The 24,065-nt window shown below is 40.1% G+C and overlaps 1 protein-coding gene across 2 annotated transcripts in view; it reads right to left on the reverse strand.

Moving 5' to 3' along the window:
* The window catches only part of DROSHA (drosha ribonuclease III), a 187,997-nt gene that overhangs the window by 129,927 nt on the left and 34,005 nt on the right, over positions 1–24,065 (reverse strand). For both annotated transcript variants that reach the window (XM_075212935.1, XM_075212934.1), the window contains exons 10-12: positions 22,137–22,208; positions 19,572–19,653; positions 17,415–17,489 (exon numbers count right to left, since the gene is read on the reverse strand). In XM_075212935.1, the coding sequence (XP_075069036.1) occupies positions 17,415–17,489; positions 19,572–19,653; positions 22,137–22,208 (229 nt within the window). The remainder of the gene's footprint in view (positions 1–17,414; positions 17,490–19,571; positions 19,654–22,136; positions 22,209–24,065) is intronic.

Genomic DNA, 24,065 nt, shown 5'->3' on the forward strand with positions numbered 1-24,065 from the left:
CACTAACGCAAAGATCTTTTCAATATGGAGCAAAAACCCTGGCCAAGAGCTGAATGTCCCAATGCTGGTTCAGTATAAAGGAAATGAGACCACGGTCCCCCTCTATCAGGTTAGGGTTTTTCTCTATATTGAAAAGATCTTTGCGGTCTTGGAGCCATACAGATAAGCGATTCCATTTGTTTTTAATATACAGGAATTTGATTGCTCTAATATGCTATTTTTATGATTAAGTATTTATTTAGATCAGGGTTGTCCAACCCGCGGCCCGCGGGTCGCATGCGGCCCAGCACGCCTGTAAATGTGGTCCAGAATGAGTTTTAGTTGTGGCAAGGAGGCAGCGTTTCATCCTTGAGGATGAAACGCGTAGAGGTGATTGTGGAATATCTGTGAGGATCGCACTGATATGATATCCCCACTTGGATGCTAGATACCTACTGTTTTATGCCTGAAAACTTTTCAGTTCTGGTACGTGCAATTTTATTGTTTGGGAATAAACATTTTACTTGGATTTTACACTATGGAAGCGCCCCTGTCTTTTTGATGTTATAGGTGTGTTGCTGTTTTCCCGTGGAGATCGGGTGTTTGAAGGGAATGACGCGCAGAGTACGGTCTGCTGGTGTTTAAAGTATCGTGGACTAATACAACGATTAAGAATTAGCACTACCAAATACTGAACTTTTCAAGTTTGAGCATCTGGTTAAAAATCATTCTGCACTATGTGTGGTGCTTCTGTCTTGTTTTGCTTTGAATTCTAGGTTGACACTCGCAGACAAGTGTTATAAAGTCAAGGGGCTGCCTACCTATATACAAGGCTAGGCATTGTTCTTTGTACGAGCACTATATCATGTGAGAATATATATATATATATATATATATATATATATATATATATATATATATATACATATACACACACACACACATATATATGTACACACACACACCTATATACACACATACATACACACACACACACAATGTATATACTCTCTGCTGGTTATGCATACATTGCTGTAGTAATGGAGTATGAAATTGGAAGCATATGTATCTGCTCTCCCGAACCAGACCACAATTTGCACAAAGTAGAGAACACTGATTGCAGTTCCTTTATCCGGTTATCTGCGCAGTTTTTCTCCCTGTCTGCCATGCTTATATTTTATCTCACACTGCCCTATTTTGTGATGAAAACAGCTCCTCTAACCACTAGCTAGCTCTCTTGAGCATATACAAATATAAGCTGTATCTGTGTTATGCTGTTATCCTCTATACATAATAGCTGTGCTACTGCTTCAGCTGCCTACTGTCCAAATTCTGGAGTGAAATTTACAGCTCATTTCCCCAGTGTAAAAAGGAACTGGAGACAAAGGCTTGTTAAACCAGTGATCTTTTTTTTTTTTTTTTTACATATTTGTAACTTTTTAACTACTAAGCTTCATACTGGCAGCAGTGATATGTTTGGAGAAGTAACCACCTCCTGCATGAGTCTTACTGAATGTTACTGATGTTTGCACATACTGTGGAAAGTCAGCTGTAGACTGTGGTCAAGATACTGCAAATAAACAACCTATGCATAGAGAAGTGGGGAACCTGACTGATTCTGCCATTCCCATCCCAGACCTACTACCACAGCGAAACACATTATATATAAATATGAAACAATTTTTTATTATCACAATCCTTTCATTTTTTATACAACACAGCACTACAAAAAATGAAAGTCATGGCAGTTTTGATATGCTTGAGTCTTATATATAATATAACATAACATTACAATAATAAACACTTAGTAACCATAGAGGAGAACTCTGTCCAACCATTATGGTTTAACTTTTTAATTTAATGTGCATTAACTTAAGCCACATGCTTTTATTTCTTGGGTGCACCATTCCTCCACTTTACTAAAGATGTAGTGTGAACTCAGAGGCAGTTGTCTATGCCCACTCTATTATACCCCTTTCACACAGAGGCATGAATCCGGGACTAACCCAGGTCATGTGACTGTGTGAATGGGGTGACCTGGGTTATGAGACCCAGGTAGAACACCTACACCACCTCCTTGGTGGTCCCCAGGATAGGTAGTGTGGGAGAAGGAGAGACCAACGTGAGAAAGTGCAGAAGGGGAAGCAGCATCAGAGGGGGAGATCCATGACTCCGTAAGGGCCAAGAGACCAAAGGGTGGGAGAGGAAGAGGTCATGAATATAAGTGAGCTATCTAATTTGCCATGATTTCTCAGTTTAGAAGATGCTCTCAGTTGAGCCACAAAATAAAGGATTTTTATACTTACGATAAATCCCTTTCTCAGATTCCATCTCGGGGACACTGCACCATGGGGGTTGTAGTTGAAGAATGTGGAGTTGGCATTTAACTAGTTAATTTTGTGGTTGCTGATAGACTCCTTCCTCCCGCAACCACCTGTAGTTAGTCAGTGTATTCTAAAGCCCTCAAGGAAAGGGAGTCAAACAACCAAGAAGCAAACTGCAGATGAACAGAAGGGAGGGGACGCAGTGTCCCCCAGATGGAATCAGAGAAAGGGATTTATCGCAAGTATAAAAATCCTCTTTTCTCCTTCATCCTACCGCCCTGGAAGTCAAGCTTGTAGCACGCTACGGCCTAAGCTAGCATCTGAGGACGAGAACCAACTGAACTGATAAAATTTGGTGAATGTGTGAACCGAGGACCATGTGGCCGCTCAGCATAGCTGATTGGCCGAGGCTCCATTATGCGCAGCCCAGGAAGCCCCCACAGACCTGGTGGAGTGTGCCGTGATGTGGGTAGGCACAGTCAAGTCAGCCTTAAGATATGCCTGTTTTATTGTAAAGGTAAACCTTCTATCAATGGTTTGCTATGAAGCTGGCCAGCCTCTTCTTTGGGAATCAATCAGGACAAAAAGAAAGTTCATACATCGGATATCCGAAGTCATTTGGACATAAATACGTAACACCCTGACCACATCTAAATATTCTAAGGAAGAACCTGCGGAAGCATCCTGGAACAGTGGAACCACTATTTCCTGTTTAATGTGAAACCCGGAAACTACTTTCGGTTGAAAGGAAGGGACAGTCCGAAGCACCACCCTGTCATCATGGAAGACCAGGAAAGGCTCCCTGCATGAAAGAACCCCAAGCTTGGACACTCGTCTAGCCAACGCTATGGCCAGCAGGAACACCACCTCCCATGTCAGACATCTAGGGTCCGCTGACTGTAAGGGTTCAAAAGGAGGTTCCTAAAGCATAGATAATACCAAATTCAGATCCCAGGGTGCCGTGGAATGTTGGATGTGCAGGACTCCCTGCAAAAAAGTACAGACTTCCGGAAGGTTCGCCTGACGCCTGTGGAAGAAGATGGAAAGGGCCGAGACCTGGATCATTAAGGATCCCAGGCAGAGGCCTACATCAAGACTGTATTGAAGAAACCCTAGCAGCCAGGGCAAATGAAATTGACCTCTATAGTGTGCCCGGTCTTCACATCATTTAATGTAAATGCACCAGATTCTATTGCAAATGCGGGCTGACACTGGCTTTCAAGCCCGTAACAGGGTATTCACCACCCTGGAGGAAAACCCTTTTGACCGCCAGAGGCTGGCTTCAACAGATATGCCGTCAAAGCCAGCCGAGGCAGGCCCTGATGCTGAAAAGGACCCTGCAAAAGGAGATCGTTGCGAAGAGGCAGACAAAGTCCTTGTCGTACTGCCATGAAAAGGATGTCTGCATAACATATCCTGCGGGGCCAATGGGGAGCTACCAGTATAAATGGGAGTCCTCCCTGCTCGACCCTCCAGAGTACTCGGGGAAGTATTGGAATGGGAGGTAAAAGATACCCTAGCAGAAAATTCCAGTGCATTGTCATTATGTCCACCACCACTGCAAGCGGGTCCTTTGCTCTTGCACAGAACCTAGGAACCTGTCCATTGTGTTTGTACACCTTAAGATCCAGATCCGGAAGGCCCCACTTTCGGACTAACATCTGAAATACCTCTGGATGGAGGGAACATTCCCCTGGCATTGCTATGTCATGACTTAGGAAGTCAGCTTCCCAATTTAGAATGCCTGCAATGAATATGGCTGACAGAAATGGGACAAACTGTTCTGCCCAAGCAAATATCTGGGCTAATATGTCCATTGCCCTTGGACTACTTGTCCCCCCGTTTGATGACATATGCCACCACAGTGTCATGGTCCGATTGTAATCGAACTAGGAATCCCTGAGTTAGGGACTGAGCCCCTTTGAGAGTCATTAATATGGCCTTCAACTCCAGGATATTTATTGGAAGGCAACTTTCTTGTTCCGACCAAAGACCAAGAAAGGTGCAAATGTAGCGTCACTGCACCCCAGACTTTTAGACTGGCATCATTGTAAAGATGATTCAGGAACATGGGGCAAAGAATCTGCCCATGCTTAGGTATTCTTGACTCTTCCACCACCTGAGAGACGGGCCTCTGGGGACAACAGAATCCTCTGGTGCTCCAAGTGGAGAGATGAACCTGAACACTTCTTTAGGAGATCCCCCTGGAAGCATCATGAGTGAAACCTTCCATAGGGATTGTCTCGAAGGTCAAGACCATCTTGCCCAGTAACCTTATGCAAAGAAGCATGTAAGATTTGTGACTGTCTAGGACCCTGGTCACTAGGTCCTGTACCAAGCAAACCTAGTCCTGTATAAGGAAAATTTTCTGCCTTTTGGTGTCCATTATGAGACCTAAGAAAATCATCCTCTGGACTGGTATTAACCGAGACTTTTGGACATTGATCAACCAGCCGTGAAGCTGCAGGGTCTCTAAAGTGAGGTGTAAATGCTGACGAAGAAGCAGATCTGAGGGGGCTTTGATCAGCAGGTCGTGGAGATAGGGCACTATGCTCACACCCATAGGGCGGAGATGGGCAGCCATTACTGCCATGATTTTTGTAAATACTCCTGGCGCTGTGGCCTGGCCAAAAGGAAGCGCACTGAATTGGTAATGGGCCGCTCCTACCGTGAAGCAGAGCAAAGGTTGGTGCCCTTCCCAGATAGGTACATGAAGATATGCGTTCCGAATATCTATGGACGCCAGGAATTCTCCCCCCTTCAATCCTTTTATCACTGAACAAAGACTCCATTCGAAACCTGTCTATTCTCAGATGTATATTTAGAGACTTTAAGTTCAAAATGGAACAGAAGGAACCGTCCGGCTTGGAGACCAGAAAAAGATCTGAATAGAATCCCTGGCGTCTCTGATTCTCTGGGAGCGGGCAGATTACTCCCGCTAAAAGAAGACAATCTATACAGTGCAATACCGCTTGCCTTCTGTTCTGATCGAGGGGCAAGGAAGTTGCAAAAAACCGATGAGTGACTTGACTTAAAAGATCTATGATATATCCCCTTGCCATGATCCCCTGGATCTAGGGATCTGGAGAGGATTTCATCCACTGTTCTGTGAACAGTCGCAGACGCCCCCCCACTCCTGCGGCCACAAGGAGAGGAGGGTATGAGTCAGACTGCCGGTTTTGCTGGGAGTCTGGCCTGGTGTCTGCTGCCAGATGAGAACCTTCCTCTATGGGAAGGACCTCTGAATCCAGAAGACCTACCTGCCTGACCTCTAAAGGTGGGGCCTCCATAAAAGGCCTGGCGAAAAGAGCTAAACCACAGGGCTTTAGCACATTAACACGAAGGAAAATACTCTTTCCCCCCTGTTGCCTGGCAGATAATGTTACTTAACTCTGGTCCAAAAAGTACTGAGTCCGAATAAGGAAGGGCCACCAAGGCTCTTTTGGATTCCGCATCAGCTTCCCAGGACCTAAGCCAGAGGGTTCTTCTAGCCGCCACTGCAGCAGCTGACATACAAGATGACAAGGATGCTGCGTTCTGCGCTGCCTCATACACAAATACCCTGAAGCCTCTTTCAGGTGCAAAGCCAGGGGAAGAAGATCTGAATCCTGCAATCCCTCTGCCAGTCGGTCTGCCCAAGTTTCCATTGCCCTAACAAACCATGCAGAGGACAGAATGGGTCTAAAGGAGACACCTGCTGTATCATAAATGGACTTTATAAAATCCTTCCACCTTATGATCCGTAACATCCTGAAGATTGGCGGAGCCTGGAACTGGAAGTGTAGTGTGGTGCACTAGTCATGCCACCGGAGTATCCACTCTAGGAACTTGTTTCCAGCGTGCAATGTCATCTGGCTGTAATGGGTACAGGGACAAAAACGTACGTGGAACCACTATTTTGTGATTGGGCTGTGACCAGGTTGATTCTGCAATCTTCCTTAATTCTGAAGAAGGGGAAAAATAAACCATGGGTTTTTTAACCTTCTTGAACAACCCCTGGATAACTGGTCTTGGCTTGTCAATGTTCACGAGGTCTAAAGGCCGCCGTACTGCCAGAACTAGATACTCCATGCCCTGGTTTCTGTTTGAGTCATCCAGGTCTAAGACCTGTGTCTGGAAATCTGACTCATCCAGAAGTTCCCCGTTCTCCTCTGATGACGCCTCAGAGTCAGAGACAGAGAAGAGAGAATGGCTCACTGTGTCTCTTGTTTCTAGACCCCGATAGTCCTGGGTAGTCTAAAAACTGGTTTAATTTCTCTATATCACTAACCAAGGCACTGGACCAGGCCGGTTGCCCCTGGGAAAGACCTGAAGGAGTTAATGAGGATGGAAGCCACTTGGACCTACCCTTGCATTCTCCTTTTGTTGGGACAGTGTTGCTGTCTGGGGTACCCCTACTAATGAGATAGAGTGGTGTTCAGCCACTGAGTTTTATCTCCGGTGGTTCAAAAGCTGCACCAGAGAATCCACTAACCTTTGTAAAGACATTGCCCATCTTGATTCCTCCATGGCTATAGGAGCCGAAACCTGCAATTGCGCAGCCTAGGACACCACCTAACAGCCCACGCAGAGGGCCCCCAGGTCCTTTTGTCCCACAGGTAATTTTATATTACATTTTGAACAATTATAAAACTTAGCCTTGGTAGTTTTCCCCTTTTTCAGACATAATTACGGAATAGGAACAATACCGGAAAATAAATTATAGTATACAATCACATAAGGTACAGAGTAACACTTTAAGAATACCACTGATCCCTGACAAAGTCACCAGTAGTATCTCAAGAAGATTTTTTTTTAATATATAAATTATATATGTATAAATTCTAGTGAGCAGAAACAATATATGTAATTATGTCACTATATCTGATGTAATACACAATATACCTCCTCTTTATAGCAAGTACAGTGCAATAGAATGAAAAATAATACTTAGCCTTCCAGGCTAATGTATAGCAGCCAGGAGAGAGTCCAACAGCAGCCAAGTCTGTCTGAGTTTTGACTGCAAAGGTTTCCTCCTTCACCTCAATGCTTTAGGACTCAGGAAGAAACCAACCAGCCAATTAAGACAGGGTAAGTTCCATAATAACTCTTCCCTGTCTGCAGTGTCCAACAGTCCTCCTGACTGCTTGTAAGAGTCTGTCTGCCGCACTTCTCTTATTAAGCCTGTAGACTGTCTCTGTCTTAATGCACTATGTAGTGTAGCTCCGCTCCCCCCATCCCTGAGGAAGGGACCTGAAAGCTTCCAAGATGCGGCCATCGCTTCTGGATTCCGGCACTCTATGCTCAACAGAGCAGCGCCGGTCCCCAGGAAATAAGGTGACCACTGCCTTGCCTTGCACCGCGCTCCAACCTCAGAAAGGAAAGACGACAAGTGCTGCTTCTAAACGTCGCCGCTCTACTTCGTGACAGCGCTGTAGTGACTTGCCAGGTATGCAGCCTAACTGTCCCAGCACTTCCCCTGTCTTCTTTCCCTTTACTAATAGAAAAAAAGGTCTATAAAAATAAATAAAAAGAGTCGCAAAAGAAAAGACAGTCCAACTCCTTGGTCACTTAGACTACAGTGACTAGCTACAGGGGGTTGCAGGAGGGAGGAGTCTGTCAGCAGCCACAAAATTAACTAGTTAAGTGCCAACTCCACACTCTCCAACTACAACCGCCATGGAAGATTGAAGAAGAAAAATGCAGATTATATTTGTTGATAGTTCCCTTTCTTTGAAAGACTCCATGGTAACTCAATTTCCCATCCATTCTCTTTTGGTTATTATATTTTTCAGAAGACAGCTTGGGAAGACATAGCGGTAAAAGAGGCGCTACTCTATATCCCATCTGAGGGGGTGTGTTTTTTAATCTGTCTCTTCCTAAACTGGAAAAGGGAAAACACCCAAAGCTATGGCTGTCATGGAGTCTTTCAAGCTAAAGGAATTATCCGTAAACATAATCCACGCTTTAACACCCTTTGGCTCGTCAAATTGGGGTTAAAAATATAAGTCAATTGTCCTCTACAGATTGTCTTAATTAAAATAGAATAAAATGCATTACTTTATTTGAAATTACAATGCATTGTGAATTGACTAGTTAGTATAAATACCTGAATACATGCATTTTCGATTCCTCAATGTAAGAAAATAAAATGTTACAATTCTAAAAGTGGGTGTATACTTTGTATAGCCACTGTATAAATGGTGTATTTTTTGTGCAACCCCAGACGATGTAGCTCAGAACAATAAAATGGTATTTCAATATTGAGCGATCATGATGTGTTACAATGAGTTAATTAGATTGGCCTTAGATCTACCAGCGGTAGAATGTCCATGGATATAGCATTCAACTTTTGCTAATTATGGAGACACATAAAAGTAAATATCATACTTATAAATCGGGACACTATATAATTACTCTGTCTGAATTTTAACTATCTACAGATGAAAAATAATTAATAAGAACACTTGGTGCAATGTTTCACTAGTAGAATGGTGTGGTGTATTCATTCAGTCAAGATTACCCTTTAATGACATGCTATAGGCCTCAATTAGACTTAAAAGTAAATCATAAAACTGAAATCCTACTAAAGAATGCAACTTTGTACCTGGACAAACCTTGTTGCCTTGCATTTGTTTTTTGTTTTTGTTGACATTCAGGAACAATACTACCTGTTTCCATGCAGCACACGAATACTGGGCAGCTTTATTTTAACACTGCAATATAAAATTCAGCTAGGACCATACTTACCAACTTTGAAATGTTGGTATCCGGGAGCCTGCGGGGGAGGTGGACGTGATGGGGGGCGGGCCTCCAAAATGCGCATCATTTTGCATTTTGGACCCCCGTGATGTCATGACGCAAACGCGTCATTTGACAGCGGGGGGGGCGGGTCCAAACGCCGCGATTCACCGGGAATCGCTGCGTTTGGGACCTAATTCTGCCCACTTCACTAGGAAGTGGGCACTTCCTAGTGAAGTGGGCAGATCCGGGAGATTGCTACACTCTTCCGGGAGTCCGTGAGACTCTTGCAAAATGCGGGAGTCTCCCGGAAATTCCGGGAGAGTTGGCAAGTATGGCCAGGACACTCCCCATATCCAACTTTAAACAAGTCAGTAAATCCTGAAACTGCCTCCCTACTCCCCACCCACAAAATGTAACATGGTTTAGCCAAGGTGCAAAAGTGCACTTTTTAGCTTAATTTAGCCCTGAATGGGGCACTATATGTCAATGGACAAAACCTATACCGTGCAATGTGACATATTTTCTCTGAGCTGTAAAATTCCACACCATGATGTTAAACGTAATAGCTATATCTAAGATGGGAAGATGGGACAGAGTGTTTCTTTTCACATAACTAAAATGTATATTTAAACATATGTAAAGATTTTTGGCTAGTCAAAAATTGATACACATTGCAAATGAATGGCCAATAAGTTGCCTGTCTGGAATAAGCACAGCCTTGGCATGCTTTTGCTATTGATTTTATGTGCTGTATTAAAAGCCTTTAGACATTATGAGGCCTTCTGGAGAAACATTTAGGGCTTTTATGGGACAGTTATGGATGTATCCAACTAGCTATTGAGGAAATGGGATAAAACTATTGAACAAACAAAAGCTTTTGGGAATACTTTAAAAAGCAATAATCTACAGACATTATCCTGCTTATAGCCAGAAGTTATTGCCTATGAACAACTTTGTGCACATATGAAAAGAAACAAATTTGAACCGTTAAGATTTCAGAGCCTACACTTTTAAGCCAGTTTATCTTTTCTTCACGCAGTACAATATTGTATGTATTTAAGCTTTTAGGGTGTCACTCATCTACCCTAATACTCCCTGATGGTTACAGTGGCAAACCATGCACGCTAAATGAAAGTGCTTTGTGCATTAAAATGGATTTAACAAATTAGTTTATCATATTTTTGATTTTGTAAGTATAGAGAAACATATAATAAATATGCCCTAAGTTTAGACTATTCAGAACAAAAATAGTGAAATAAGAAACTAGGACTTAGCTGGTCTTTGCAGTGGTGTTCCTTAGCCTTTGACTGTTACGAGTATGACATTCTGTGACATTACCGCTGAATCCTTTACAAAGCTAGTGATATTTTAAGGTTTAGTGCACTAGATGCCATTGTAACACTGTAACCAGGAGAAAATTTCAAAGGCATATTACTTACCTGAGTGATCCTTTTAATTCTAAGAAATTAAATTACAACATAGCTGTGTGGCAAATTCTAATGTAACAGCACTAACACAAAACTAAATTGAAGGTTACACTAGTTAAGTGCAAAAGACTTACCATTATAACTTTTAAACAAAGACTTTGAGACAAGCCACAGGATGGAAAAAATCCAACATATTTTAAGATTGATTAAACAGTCCTTAATAATGGTTAGGAAAATCACATTTGAAACTACATAAAGCAAAAAGCCACATGCATTTGTGGTTGTTCAAAGAGAAAACAGAAAGAACACAAGGACAAACAAATAAAATGTTGGTCTTTGCAAATGTACACTGTCAGCCTGGGCTCAAATCTCTTCAAGTTGTATTGCCTTTATAAAAATATTGGTTGCCCATCACAAACATTGTAGATACAGAGATTTACAAATACCTCTGAAGGTTTATGAACTGAACTTTTTGATATGGTTTAATTTAGAAAAAGGGAAGTTAAAGATTACTTGTTAAGTTGGACCCATTCTGTTTGTGTGTTACCAAATCATCAAATGCATGGAATTTCAAAAAGTATATTTTAAAATGAATTCTATCATAAATTTTATACCAACTTTATATTAAAACACCTCTTTATTTTAGAATTCTGTGCTTACCAGACACATTTTTTCAACTCAGTCTTCAAGTGGTTATACATACACGTTGGAAACACCACCATAAAAAAGCATATACAACACCTGTCCTAGCATCAAACAGAGCTGCAGCAAAGTGTACTGTAGCGATAATGCTTGTGAACGTTGCAAGCAACACTGAAATTTCTGCAAAGTGCTTCAAACCTTTGTCAGAAAAAGTATGTGTACAGATCCATTTGCTTACATTATTTTGTACACTAATAGCATACATGCCCACTTTTAAGATTTCTCCAGGGGAGAAGTCATGTGATATGGGGTAGGGGTGATGACATTTCTGCGTCACCATAGCCCCGCCCCCACTATGGAAAAGCCTAAATTCACGGCACTGAATGAAGAGGGGAGGGGGGGGGGGGGGGGGTTTAGAGCTTAATGACATGATTAAGCCCCGCCCCATCACATGAATTTCGCCAAATTTCGGGAGTTTTGCCTACTCTTCCGGTAGTCCAGGAGGACTCCCCGAAATTCGGGAGCCTCCCGGGAATTCCGGGAGAGTAGGCAGGTATGACTAATAGCCTTATAGCACATTTATCAGGCTTTGTGAATACCAGGTTTGATGCGGTCTACATTAACATGTGTACAAGATGCAAGAGAAAATGTCCATGGGAAAAAGGAAAACAGTTTACTCAGAGACCCTTTTCATCCCTTCTGTTTTCCCATGGTTTTGCAAACCAATGTCACTCCAGACCACAATCACAATGATCTTTAATTTTGACAAATCCTTTATCTGCCACATTTAAATTGCTTGCATAAAAGGTCTTATGCATCAAAGTAACATAGTTGATTAGGTTGAAAAAAAAGACACCAGTCCATCAAGTTCAACCTATTTTGGATCTCTTGTGATCCCTCTCTTATATTTGAAATTGATGCAGATGAAGCAACTGACAATATATTTTAATTGGATACAATTCCTATCAATATTGCAGTCCTATTTCTCCCTAGATCCACTACCATCCTTCATTTTAATTAATGGTGGTAACACTGGATACCTTTTCCCACTAAAAATGTGTCTAACCTTTTCTTAAACATATCAATTCAATCTGCCATCACAATCCATATCTTGACTGCCCTTTACTGTAAAGAACCCCTTCCATTGCTGGTTGTGAAACTTCTTCTCCTCTAACCTTAGGGGATGACCGAGTGTCCTGCGTACAGTTCTTGGGATAAAAAGCTAAAATGAAAGTCCTCTAAATTCACCCTTAATGAATTTGCACCTGTAATCATATTCCCTATTAGACAACTCTTTTCTAAAGTAAACATGCCAAAACTAGCCAACCTTCTTTCAACGTAATGACTCCATACCCTTACATTACTGATGACACTGCTAACACACCAACTATTCCCATCATTTCAATCTTGACTGTTATAACCCCTTACCAAGTTGCATCCCATTAAATAAATGTCTGTCAAGCAGATTTTCCTTACGAAAAATGTAACTAATGCTCCTACACTCTACAGTCTCTGAGATGGTTGCCGATTTTCCCCAGGAAACAATTTCTCTACAGTTACACCTACAGTTTTGTCATTACCACCTTACATTTCCCTGTTTACCATTTTATTTATGCTGCCCCACTACTTTGGAACATACCAACTTGCCCAATCAGACCGCCCTTAAAACACATCTCTTTAGGAAAGACCATCAAATTCCCTATGTACTCTAATATTAAATCATAATTTAGTAGGTAATCTTTTTTCAAAAACTCCCAGTACACGTTTTAATATCTATAGTTACCCTTCACAACCTAACTACTCTTCTACAACAGTTGGCATTATATCCTCCACCCCTTGTACGTATATGCTCCACCAACATCTGCTCCTCAATGTATTTTGTATCTGTACCAAAACTAGATGAGTAACTAGTAATAAAAATGCCTAAGGTTTAATTTTGGTCTATTATCTTTAGATTGCAAGCTCTAGCGAACAAAGCGTCATAATTCTCTGCTTCACTGTTATATGCAAGGCTTGTACATTTAGGACCACTGAACCTACTTTAACTTTATCTTATAATTAGGGAGACAGTCAGAGACATTTGTCAGTTTAGACTATGAGGTTGGTTCGGCCATACAGTAGATACTGGCGACATTTACAGATTAAAAAAGGTTTTTGTTTTTTTAAATGTTACAAAAAAAGATATTTCAAGAAGGACACGTTGAAGTATTAAAGAGAGCATGGGTTAAGGGGGAGGTAGAATACATTAGAAGAAAATATGAGGTACACTTACAAGTGACACTAACTAAAGAGGAATTTCCTACTTATAAATATTACAATGCAATATAGTATTAAAGTCGCATAAGTATATCTAATTTACTATTAAAAAAAAAATATATATATATAAAAAAAAAAAAAGAAGCTGGCTCTTTGCTTCAAAGTTGGGATACGTTATATTCATGATATGGCCTAAGCATGACTATCACAGCTTTGGTGGAATTTATCATGTGGATGTTGAGTAGAAGGAAACTATAATGCCAATACTGAATGATCCGTTAGTTTTAATGCAATGGAAATAACAATCTGCCCCAAATGATGGATAGCAGAACACTTCCAATAGATGTGGACTTGTGAAAGTAATATCTTAACACTGAAAGTAGGTGGAAAGATCATATAAAGGAGTACTGACTTTTGATAGCATCTAGGAAAGATTTTAAATTCCATCATTTTACTAACTGAGGCTTACAATTTAAAAAAGCATATTTAAATATCACTTCAACTGTATAAAACCTAGTGAGATATTATTTCAAGGACTTAGTGTAGACAAGAGAATAAAAATTGCGCCGTTGAGATAAAATACATCTAACTCCAGCCGTGCTGCACCGTAACATCACAGATTGTGTGCTGGGACACTAGACATTTTCTTTGCTGGAATAGACATGAACAACACCAGAAGAAAAGGACCATGCACTTATAGTTGTGAGATGATATGAAGTAAGCAAGCAGTGTAGTCAAGCAGTAGGAAAAGTAACTAGAGGTATAGGAAGAGGTATTAGTAGCAAAAAAAAGTCAGATATATAGCCATTTCAGAGGTCATTGATCAAACTTCAACTTGGGTATAGTGTACAATTCTAGAATCCACATATCTCCAACGCCGACATGAGATACTGGAGGGGTAAGTATTTATAGATATATAAACGGAAGGAATGCCAAGGACAAGTGGCACTGAAGGGGTTAAGAGAGTTCTGGAAGGCAGTATTTTTTAAAAATAGAAAGTTTTAAAAACAAGGGGAAACATGTTGAAATTAGAATGAGAAAAACTAGAGTCAAAAAAAGCAAGAAGTGACAATGATAGATCATCCAGTCACCCATCCATTGGCTTTTGTTAAGGATATAAAAAAGAAAAGACATAGTACTAGATGGACCTATTTTCTGCAGTTAAATTCTATATTTCCAATGAACAAGTTTGTGCAGGACTTCCTCTAAGAAGGGCCCAGCACACCCATGTGGTAAAATGGAAGGAACAAAATTCGCACTGGAATATAAACGGAAAGGAAATGAGGACATTTTTTCCAGAAAAGCTAAATGGTTTGAATAAGTGAATCGTGGAAGGCAGTTAAAGAGAAAATGTGAAATTGTGTTTTTTAATAAGACCCAAAACTTATACAAGTACATTTTTGGCAATAGGACAATCCTTGAATGCAAGGTTTGAACATCTGGGACCCCTGCACATACTTTAATTTTAAGAGCATTCAATGATGCATGGTATTTAAGGCTAGCAGGCTTTCACCTCTATACAACTTTCAAGAATGCTTTGTACATTTGCTTAAAACAAAAAATTACAGACAAAAAGTTAGACATTTTTTGGATTGCCTTGTAAATGGTAATTGCTCTCAACATGATATTCATGTTAAGACAACATGCAGCTTATTTAAAGACACTGAATAACTTGTAGGGACACCTTTTGTCTAATAATTGGGCTCGGTGAAATCTACACTACAAAAATAAAATATTAAGTTAAAAAGCAACAAACCTAACATTTTGTTATTTATGTACATCAATAGTATCAGCACATCTCTGCCCCATGCTTAGCAAACAGTGAAGTAACTAAACATTTTTAAACTACCGCCTAGAAAGGTGCTTTTAAATCTGGGATTACTCTGGGCAACCAAGAAGCCAAAGTGTGAGTGATTGACTTGCAGTCTTCAAGTAAGAAAAATATTATGTACAGAGCGCAAACTGCAGGATTTACAGACAGAACCATACTGAATTAAAGGAACAATGTTAAATGAGCTTTTAGTCCTCCCTTCTTTGTTATATAGTAGGGATTGCTGTGAGTACAGGTCTGCTTTGTCTCTACAAAAGTTAAACATGGGTGTTATCTGGTGATATATTATGCTCTATTAACACTTCTGCCTCTCAACACTGGGATCATGAGTTTGATTCCCGACCATGGCCTTATCTGTGTGGAGTTTGTATGTACTCCCCGTGTTTGCATTGGTTTCCACCGGGTGCTCCGGTTTCCTTCCACACTCCAAAAACATAGTAGTAGGTTAATTGGCTGCTATCAAATTGACCCTAGTCTCTCTCTCTATATCTATCTGTGTGTGTGTGTGTGTGTGTCTATGTGTGTCTGTGTGTGTGTGTGTGTGTGTGTGTTAGGGAATTTATACTGTAAGGGGGCAGGGAGTTCTCTGTACAGCGCTGCGGAATTAGTGGCGCTATATAAATAAATCATGATTATTTATTGCCTACAAGACGTATGCTCAACATCAGCTGATTACTGTAATAAAGCAGCCGATATCTGCCAATTAGTCCAATAGCTGCGAGGACTGAAATGTGTTTAAATTAGCCTTTCGAAATGGAGAGGATTGTTATCGGGCATGGTGGAAAATGTAGTGAGAAGAAAACATGGTCTGCTTTTGTGTGTGGGGTCATCTTTTAAAAGTAGTAACAAACTGTAAGGGGATAATTCAATTCCCTGCATTGTTCTTTAGGGGGTGCGCACAAATACTGTTAGTACGGTAATTTCTGTGCGGATTTTGAAATTACCGTACTAACGGTAATAATGTGCACCCCACGTTTTTCTTAAGAACAACACAGGGAATTAAATTCCCCCCTAGAGGGACATATTTAATTGTCCACGGAAACACCGAAAATCTTGCGCTCCGCGGACTATTACCATTATTATGGTAATTTTCTCGCTGGATTTCAGCTTGCGGCTCAGGGAGCTGCGAGCTTGAAATCCAGATAACTATTACCGTAATAACGGTAATAGTTTTAACGTGCCGCGGAAACAGAACAATTGAATATGCCCCTAAGAGTCAAAAGTGATTCGGACGATCACCCTGAGGACATCCATGAGAGACCAACAATAATGCTGTTGCTTGATGATCAGTCCTTGTGTGGCCAGCTTAATATTTTGCAATAGGGATAAATGGCAAGTCATTGAGAGTGAGGGAGAAAAATCAGAGAAAACAAATGCAGTTCTGCTGTACAATAGTACATAACAGACTTTAGTGTAAAATTGTATTCTCAGCAAATAAAGACGCAAAATTTAAAAATGAATTTAAATTGACTAAAAGTGGACTAATTCTGTGTAAGAGACCTAGGGCTAGATTTACTAAGCTGCGGTTTTGAAAAAGTGGGGATGTTGCCTATAGCAACCAATCAGATTCTAGCTTTCATTTATTTAGTGCAGTGATGGCTAACCTGTGACACTCCAGGTGTTGTGAAACTACAAGTTCCAGCATGCTTTGCCAGCTATTAGCTCGTTATCTACTGGCAAAGCATGCTGGGGCTTGTAGTTTCACAACACCTGGAGTGTCACAGGTTAGCCATCACTGATTTAGTGCTTTCTACAAAATGACAGCTAGAATCTGATTGGTTGTTATAGGCAACATCCCCACTTTTTCAAACCCGCAGCTTAGTAAATCTAGCCCCTAATCATTGTTTATATAGCGCCACCAATTACAAAGCGCTATGCAGGGAATATTTGTCATTCACATCAGCCCCTGTCCCATTGGTGCTTAGTCTAAATTTCCTAACACACACAATCAGACACACTAAGGTTAATTGTCAGCAGCCAATTAACCTGAAGAGAGATGCTTATATTATTAGATCATTGAATATTATTAATCTTTAATAACACTTTTTAGCTAACCATTAAATGTAAATGTCAACTGTTCCAATTCGCACTGAAATCATAAAATTAAGTATGACGATCTTTGCTTCCTGGTCCCTAATTTGAGATGTCATAGAGAGCAGAATGTAAAAGACATCAAAGGTGCTAAAAAAAGTATTATATACTTATGCTGTAGAGATAATGTTAGGATCTTACCTGGAAGAAATCTTACAAAACGAGGCATAAAATGAAACTGGGGACATGTGGGGCTTTCATCCTCCTCACAAGGACCTACATGATCATGTAAAATTAGAAATGCATATATTTAAGGTGCAAAGCAAAACAATTTTTAGATTACAATCAACACCATTATGACAAAATCAGATGGGTCCATAAGACATATCTAGATATTAAAATTACATTCATAGCAGGATAAACACAATTATATGATAAAATAAAGCATGTTAATTATTATGCTGTAAAGGAGGTACATATGTTTAGAGAACTAACAGATCTTCTCATTTTCAAGACATTAAATATCCAGATAACAATCAAATAAAACACAGATCTGGTGTTACCATCCTTTTCACATAAAATAAATTAATACTTAATGGGACTACCTAGCATAAAAATGAAAGTTAAAAAAAAAATCATATAATTTAAAAAAAAAGTTAAGGCTAATACCACACTAAGTAAAAAGAAAATTATGCACACACATATATATATATATATATATATATATATATATATATATATATATATATATATATATATATATATATTTATTACACACACACACACACACAAACACTTCCCTCAGTGGTCTCCATTGCCGCCACAGAGGAAGTGTCCTTGAGCAGAGGGGTTGTATGCAGCACACTTTCTATGTGTTGTTAATTCTATTGCGCATAAAATAGAGCCACACAGCAGAGAACGCCCAGTTACCAGCTCTAATGGTGGAGCAGTGGAAACTTGAACTAAGATCTAACAACGTACGTCCCTCTTAAGCACATGTCATAGGGACAGGGACAGGCTGGACTGGGGGGACAGGAGGGCATCTGCCCCCTGGGCCGCTCCCATAGTGGGCTACCTTGGGCTGGGTCACCTGCATTTCTAAATGTTCCTAATAGGCTGCTGAGTCGAGTCTTGCTCCCCGAGCTAAAATTTTCCAGCCCTCCCCTGCATAGGGAAACAGCATTACCCATTAGTTATAAAATGCAACGTGTACATAAGCTGTTGATTACTGCTTTACATCTACTAAAATATTAATAATGTGTACATTTTTTTTTTCTTTTTTAACAGATAATTAATACTTTGTACTACGGCTTAAATGAAGAAAACCTGCGTTCAGCAATGATAAAAAAGTTTGAAAAAAAAAAAAAGAAAAGAAAAAGATTCTTGTTAGTTTAGTATTAACAATTTGGACATAAAAGTGAGATTTTACTAGGCTCTTACATTTTTGCAGATTTGATTTTGCATTGTGTAAAAATCCCATTTCTAACCCACAGAACAAAGGGCTTCAGATAGCCCACTGACCATTTACCAACCAATGGCAAAAGCCACCTTGCACTATCTGAAGTTGCAAGGCAGGTTACCGCATGAAAAAGCTTGTAGTGCTGCCTCAAGGAGCACAACTTCTTGTTACAGAAACAGAGGTATGTATCATGCTGCATTCTGCAAGAAATGGAATCTCTAATACACAAAAAAAAAAACAACATATGCCCATATGAATATCTTGACTAATTAAAAAGGTATTTTTTTATCTTAAAGCAAAATGTCTTTTTCGGACAACTAGTACTCTGCAACTAGTGAACATACATTAAGGTAACAAGCCGCTTGAGGTATGGTACCTTTAAATATACACACACACAGGAATTTTCTAATGCACCTTTGTTAGGGTTTCCAGAATTTTCAAATAAAAATAATTTAATGTCCATGCCCACATCCTTGGTATACTCTCTTGGGAAACAAAGGACACATGGGAGTCCTACCTATAGAGAGTGCTTTCCAAATAATAACAGCAGTTAATAATTCAAACTTTTTTCCTAAAAGTAAATAAGAAGATTCCACAGGTTTTGTTACAGCTACAGTCTTCCTGAATAAAAAAAAATCCCTTCTGGGAAATTAAAACAGATAGGGGAACAAAATTACACAAAGAGGCTTATCAGTGAGCAGAGCAATACAAGTACCTTATGCTTGTGGTTTTGCTTTTGACATGCAATAAACTAAAAATACCTAACAAGATAGAGCTTTTACTATGTGCAGTAACACTGAGGAATAAAAGACAGACATGACACGTAGGATACTAAATGGTTCAGTGCACGTAAAGCCCACAGGGTAAAACATTTCAGAAACAGAGTAAAACAAACGTACCAATAAGATTCCAGTCATGAAGCTCTAATATGTCCCTGAACAGATAGGAAGAAAACCGTTCCAGTCCCTTCACACAGAAATGCTGAGGAAAACACGGAGGTTATACATTAGTATCCAAACCACCATTAACTGCCTCAGAGGGGTGCAGTAAGTGGCAATCAGGTAATGAGGTCAGTAGAGGTGTGAAAAAAGGGTCATGATGACAAGATATCCTTCTGTGATATCAAATAATAAAAACATATGTGACCAGAACAGGAAATTCCCACCTAATATTCTAGCATTAGGTTCTTAAAACAGATTGGAGCACCTGCTGCAGGTTTGCTTTTAATTAATTGAAGATACGGCAGTGAGAATAGAAAGAAACTTATTTGGCCACTGACTGCCTCGCACAACCAGGCAGTTTAGTACTGTTGCAAAATATACTGCAGGATGATATGACCAGTATATTCCCAAAGCATTTCATTGGATGTCGTAAATATTACACAAAGTAATTTTTAAAATACAGCGAAATAGTTTGTTGATTGCACGTCTGTTCTGCTACCAAGAACTGTTACATTATACTCCAGTGAGCATGGTTGTTTAAAAATAGGCCTGCCAAACTCTGCAACATTATTTCGGTATGACATGCTGACTGTCCCCGCACTGTTAGGTGAAATAGTGCTAGGACTGTCACTCAGAAAAGGTACTGTAGAGGGGAAAGCAGAACTTTATTCAAACTGCATGGCTCGCAGAACAATGTGAACGGACTGAAGCTACAGCACATTAGGTACCACAGCCAAGGATTTTGCTTGGTAGAACAGCTATCAAATCTATACACTCTCAAGCGATTTTCAGTTTAGGGATATTGGTGGGTAAATCCTACAAACTTGTTCTGGTATGAAACATTTGTAAGAACATTATAGTCATTCATTTGTTATTCACTCCAAAGAAAAACCTTCCAGCAAGACCTCATGAATGATCGCTAGCAATTTCAGTTACAGATTACCATTAGTAAATTAGCAAGGATCATAGCTTTCCTGCTACCATAGATCATTATCAATCTAGTACAAAATGAAGCTAGTTTAAAAAAAACAGTCTTTAAAAAAAAAAAAAAAAAGAAGAATCCACAGCATGCAAATTAAATCTAGCTCAATACACCTCTGCAATGTTCGGTGCGACAAAGATGCATTGTTAAGCATCTGTACGCACATAGGCAGCCAAGCATGACAATAAGAGTATGTTAAGACTAGCAGGTCCCCTGCTGTATTTTATTGCTAGTTTGCCAACATTACGACAGATTCAATAGCAGACAATGAATCATTTTGAAGTCTGCATTCATCTTATTTAGAAATGTCATTCCAGACCTTTTAAATATTAGGGAAAACAAAATAGCTAGGCATAAAAAGCAGCGAGCAGGAGATGATGTTTGGACAAAAAAAACGTAGAACAGCATAATATGAGGAGAAAATTAGATTCTGCTAATATAATAACGTCTGGTTCATTAGGCTTTAATTATACTCTGCACGCAGTGCTGTAGCTGTCTGTGTCTATTTGAGAAACTAAGATTGTCATCTCCCCTTAAGCTACGATAAAAGCAATAAACATATCTTGCAACACACTTTGCCAAGGTGCAATGGGCAAGCTTTCCTCTCATGAGATAAAAAAAAAAAGATTAGTAAATAGCTTAATAACATGATCTGTAGAATAACTGTCATTTAGAGTTCGTGTGTAACATAAGCTTGCCCTAGGTATTAATTCATACCTCTATTTATAATGGTGGCAGCTAAAATAAATTCATGGGCAAGCTAACACTGAAGCCCTTCAGTCTATCACAGGTAGCTTTCATTACCAAGTTCTGAATGACCCTCTCTCCACACACTATTACCGTCAAATAGAATTACCCTTAATGTGAAGAACAGCCCTGCAGGTTACGGTGCACAAAGCGATTAGGTACATATGTCTTTTAAATGGATTGCAAGTCATAGGAGCATGCAAGCATAGCCGGGACATAGAGATATGACCAGTCTCAAACTAAAATAGGGAGAAGATTCTGGGATTTTTCACATAAAGCATTGTAAACAGAAAATAAAGCCTCTCTACTCGTTTGTTGAATGTCACCTTTTTAATTAATTTAGATTAAACAGACAAGAACAAATGTACTCTACCAAAAGAGTGGTGCAAGTTAATTTGCTATTGACTTGCCTGTCACAGCTGGAAAAGGTGCGGATATAATAAAATGCATTTGTGTGCCCTGCCCATGAACTGCTTCAATGTCTGTGAGGAGGTGGAGGAGTGACCCTCTAATTCACCTGCAGTCTGCGCAGCCCGTTGGGTTTTAGCACAGTCAACAACACTAAACCGGGAGGACATCAAAGCATGATAATGAAGGTGGCAGGAGCACATTCTGCTACTTAGCACAAAATCCATTTCTGTTTCTTTAGTACTCTGATATCAGGGGAACGACAATAAAATGTGTATACAGAAAACTGCCCAAGTCCATATTTAATCAATTAAATGTCAGTTAGGCTGGCGATGGATTTTATTTTGTAGACTCCAGCAATAAAAGGGTTACGCGTGATTCCTTACCTCAGGCATCATTTCCTCAATGAAATGAATTGTGTAGTCAATGTTAAACCGGATTACTTTGCACAGGGGAATCTGCAATAGCAACAAGAACAGCAATCATTTTTAAGGGATAGCTCAAGACTGCAGCATCTCTAAAAGCACTTAGCTCCAAACAAAGACAGTGTATAAAACAAAGAGAGAGGAAAAAGTACTGTAGAATGAGAGATGGACTTTCAACCTCTTCAAGGTTCACAAGCTCCAGCAGAGTGGAACTGTATCACCATCTAGTGGCCAAAATGGTTAAGCAGGTTTAATTAATACCAGTGTAAAGATGAGCATCCTGTGTAAATAATAGCATGTGGGAATAATGTTGAAAACAAGATAAAGCATATGTCGCTTTCCACAAAAAAAAAAAAAAAAAAAATAGAATAATCATATGTAAACCAATTTCATGCAGGTCCATTTATTCCATCATTTCATAACTAGTTATTCTCCAGAAAGAAACTTCCCTGATAAAGGGAGTGGCTGGGCTTGAAACTATGGATTAATCGCACTACATGAAGTTTGAATGGCTGTTTTGTTAACACAGTAACATAGCTTTAGGTTGTTAACCCACATTTCAGTTTTGGCTGTGTTCAGCGGCTTGCTGAGGTCAAGACTGAATGCAGCTGTTACCTCGTGCAGCATAGACACTTAAAAATGCTGCATACAAGCTGATCCCTGCTTTGGAGAGCAATAACATGCACTACCAGGTGTGTCAAAACTGTTACCACAGTTTGTGATCAGTAAGTTTAAGGGCTACGGTATAATGAAGCTGTAGAACTCTGAAGCGGTTCCAACCAGAAAAAAGTAAATATGGCTCATTTACCAGCATTGCATTCAGGTACAAAATCTGCATTAAATCACAGCAGTCAAATACTGTGGACATATTTACATTGTCTAACTTGCACTACACAGATATTAGATGGTTTCCGATTAGTTGCAAACTAAACGCCATATTGTACTGTGCATTAGATTGCTTGTTTTATGTTTGTTCATACAATTTTTTTCACGGTTAAGTAAAATCTGAGCACAAAGAAAGGCAAAAAAAAAAATACAGTTAGCAGTGCCTCGCTGTCCTACTGGGAGAAAGGTGCTATATAAGTATAGAATTATTATTATTATAAATAACATAACATTTTCAACAATTTAGTAAACTGTGTTAATTTGATTACGCAGTATTTAAAATAATACATGATCCTTAATCACCAATCTCAGAGTGATACACACACCAACCACTGGCATCTTCACGTCTTATTACATCACAAAATGAAAATGGATTTATTTAGCAATTTTTATTACTAATCAATGCTGCATTTTTCAGTATTGGTGAACTGCATAGTGCAGTGGTTTCCAAACTTTTGCAGTTCGCGGCACCCTTAGAGTCTCCAAATTTTTTCAAGGCAACCCTCCAAAATAATTATTGAGCAGTCCTGTTTTAGAAGTAGTTGGGTCCAAAAAATGTAATAAGTATTTAGGTCAGGAAAGAAATACTTATTTAGTTGTATGCAAAAATGCCCCCTCTGCATCCAGACACTCTGCCCTCAGGTACTCTGCCCCCTCTGCATCCAGACACTCTGCCCCCTCTGCATCCAGACACACTGCCCCCTCTGCATCCAGACACACTGCCCCCTCTGCATCCAGACACACTGCCCCCTCTGTCATGCTGTCCCCCCTCCTCTGCCATCTCTCATGATGTACCCCCTCCTCTGCCCTCTCTCACGATGTCCCCCCTCCTCTGCCCTCTCTCACGATGTCCCCCCCTCCTCTGACCTCTCTCACGATGTCCCCCCCTCCTTTGCACTCTGTTACACTACTGCCCCTCTCAGGCTGTGTCCCCCTCCACTGCCCCTCTCAGGCTGTGTCCCCCTCCACTGCCCCTCTCAGGCTGTGTCCCCCTCCACTGCCCCT

Source organism: Mixophyes fleayi, chromosome 5 (genome assembly GCF_038048845.1).
Source record: "Mixophyes fleayi isolate aMixFle1 chromosome 5, aMixFle1.hap1, whole genome shotgun sequence".
Taxonomy (NCBI): Eukaryota; Metazoa; Chordata; class Amphibia; order Anura; family Limnodynastidae; genus Mixophyes; species Mixophyes fleayi.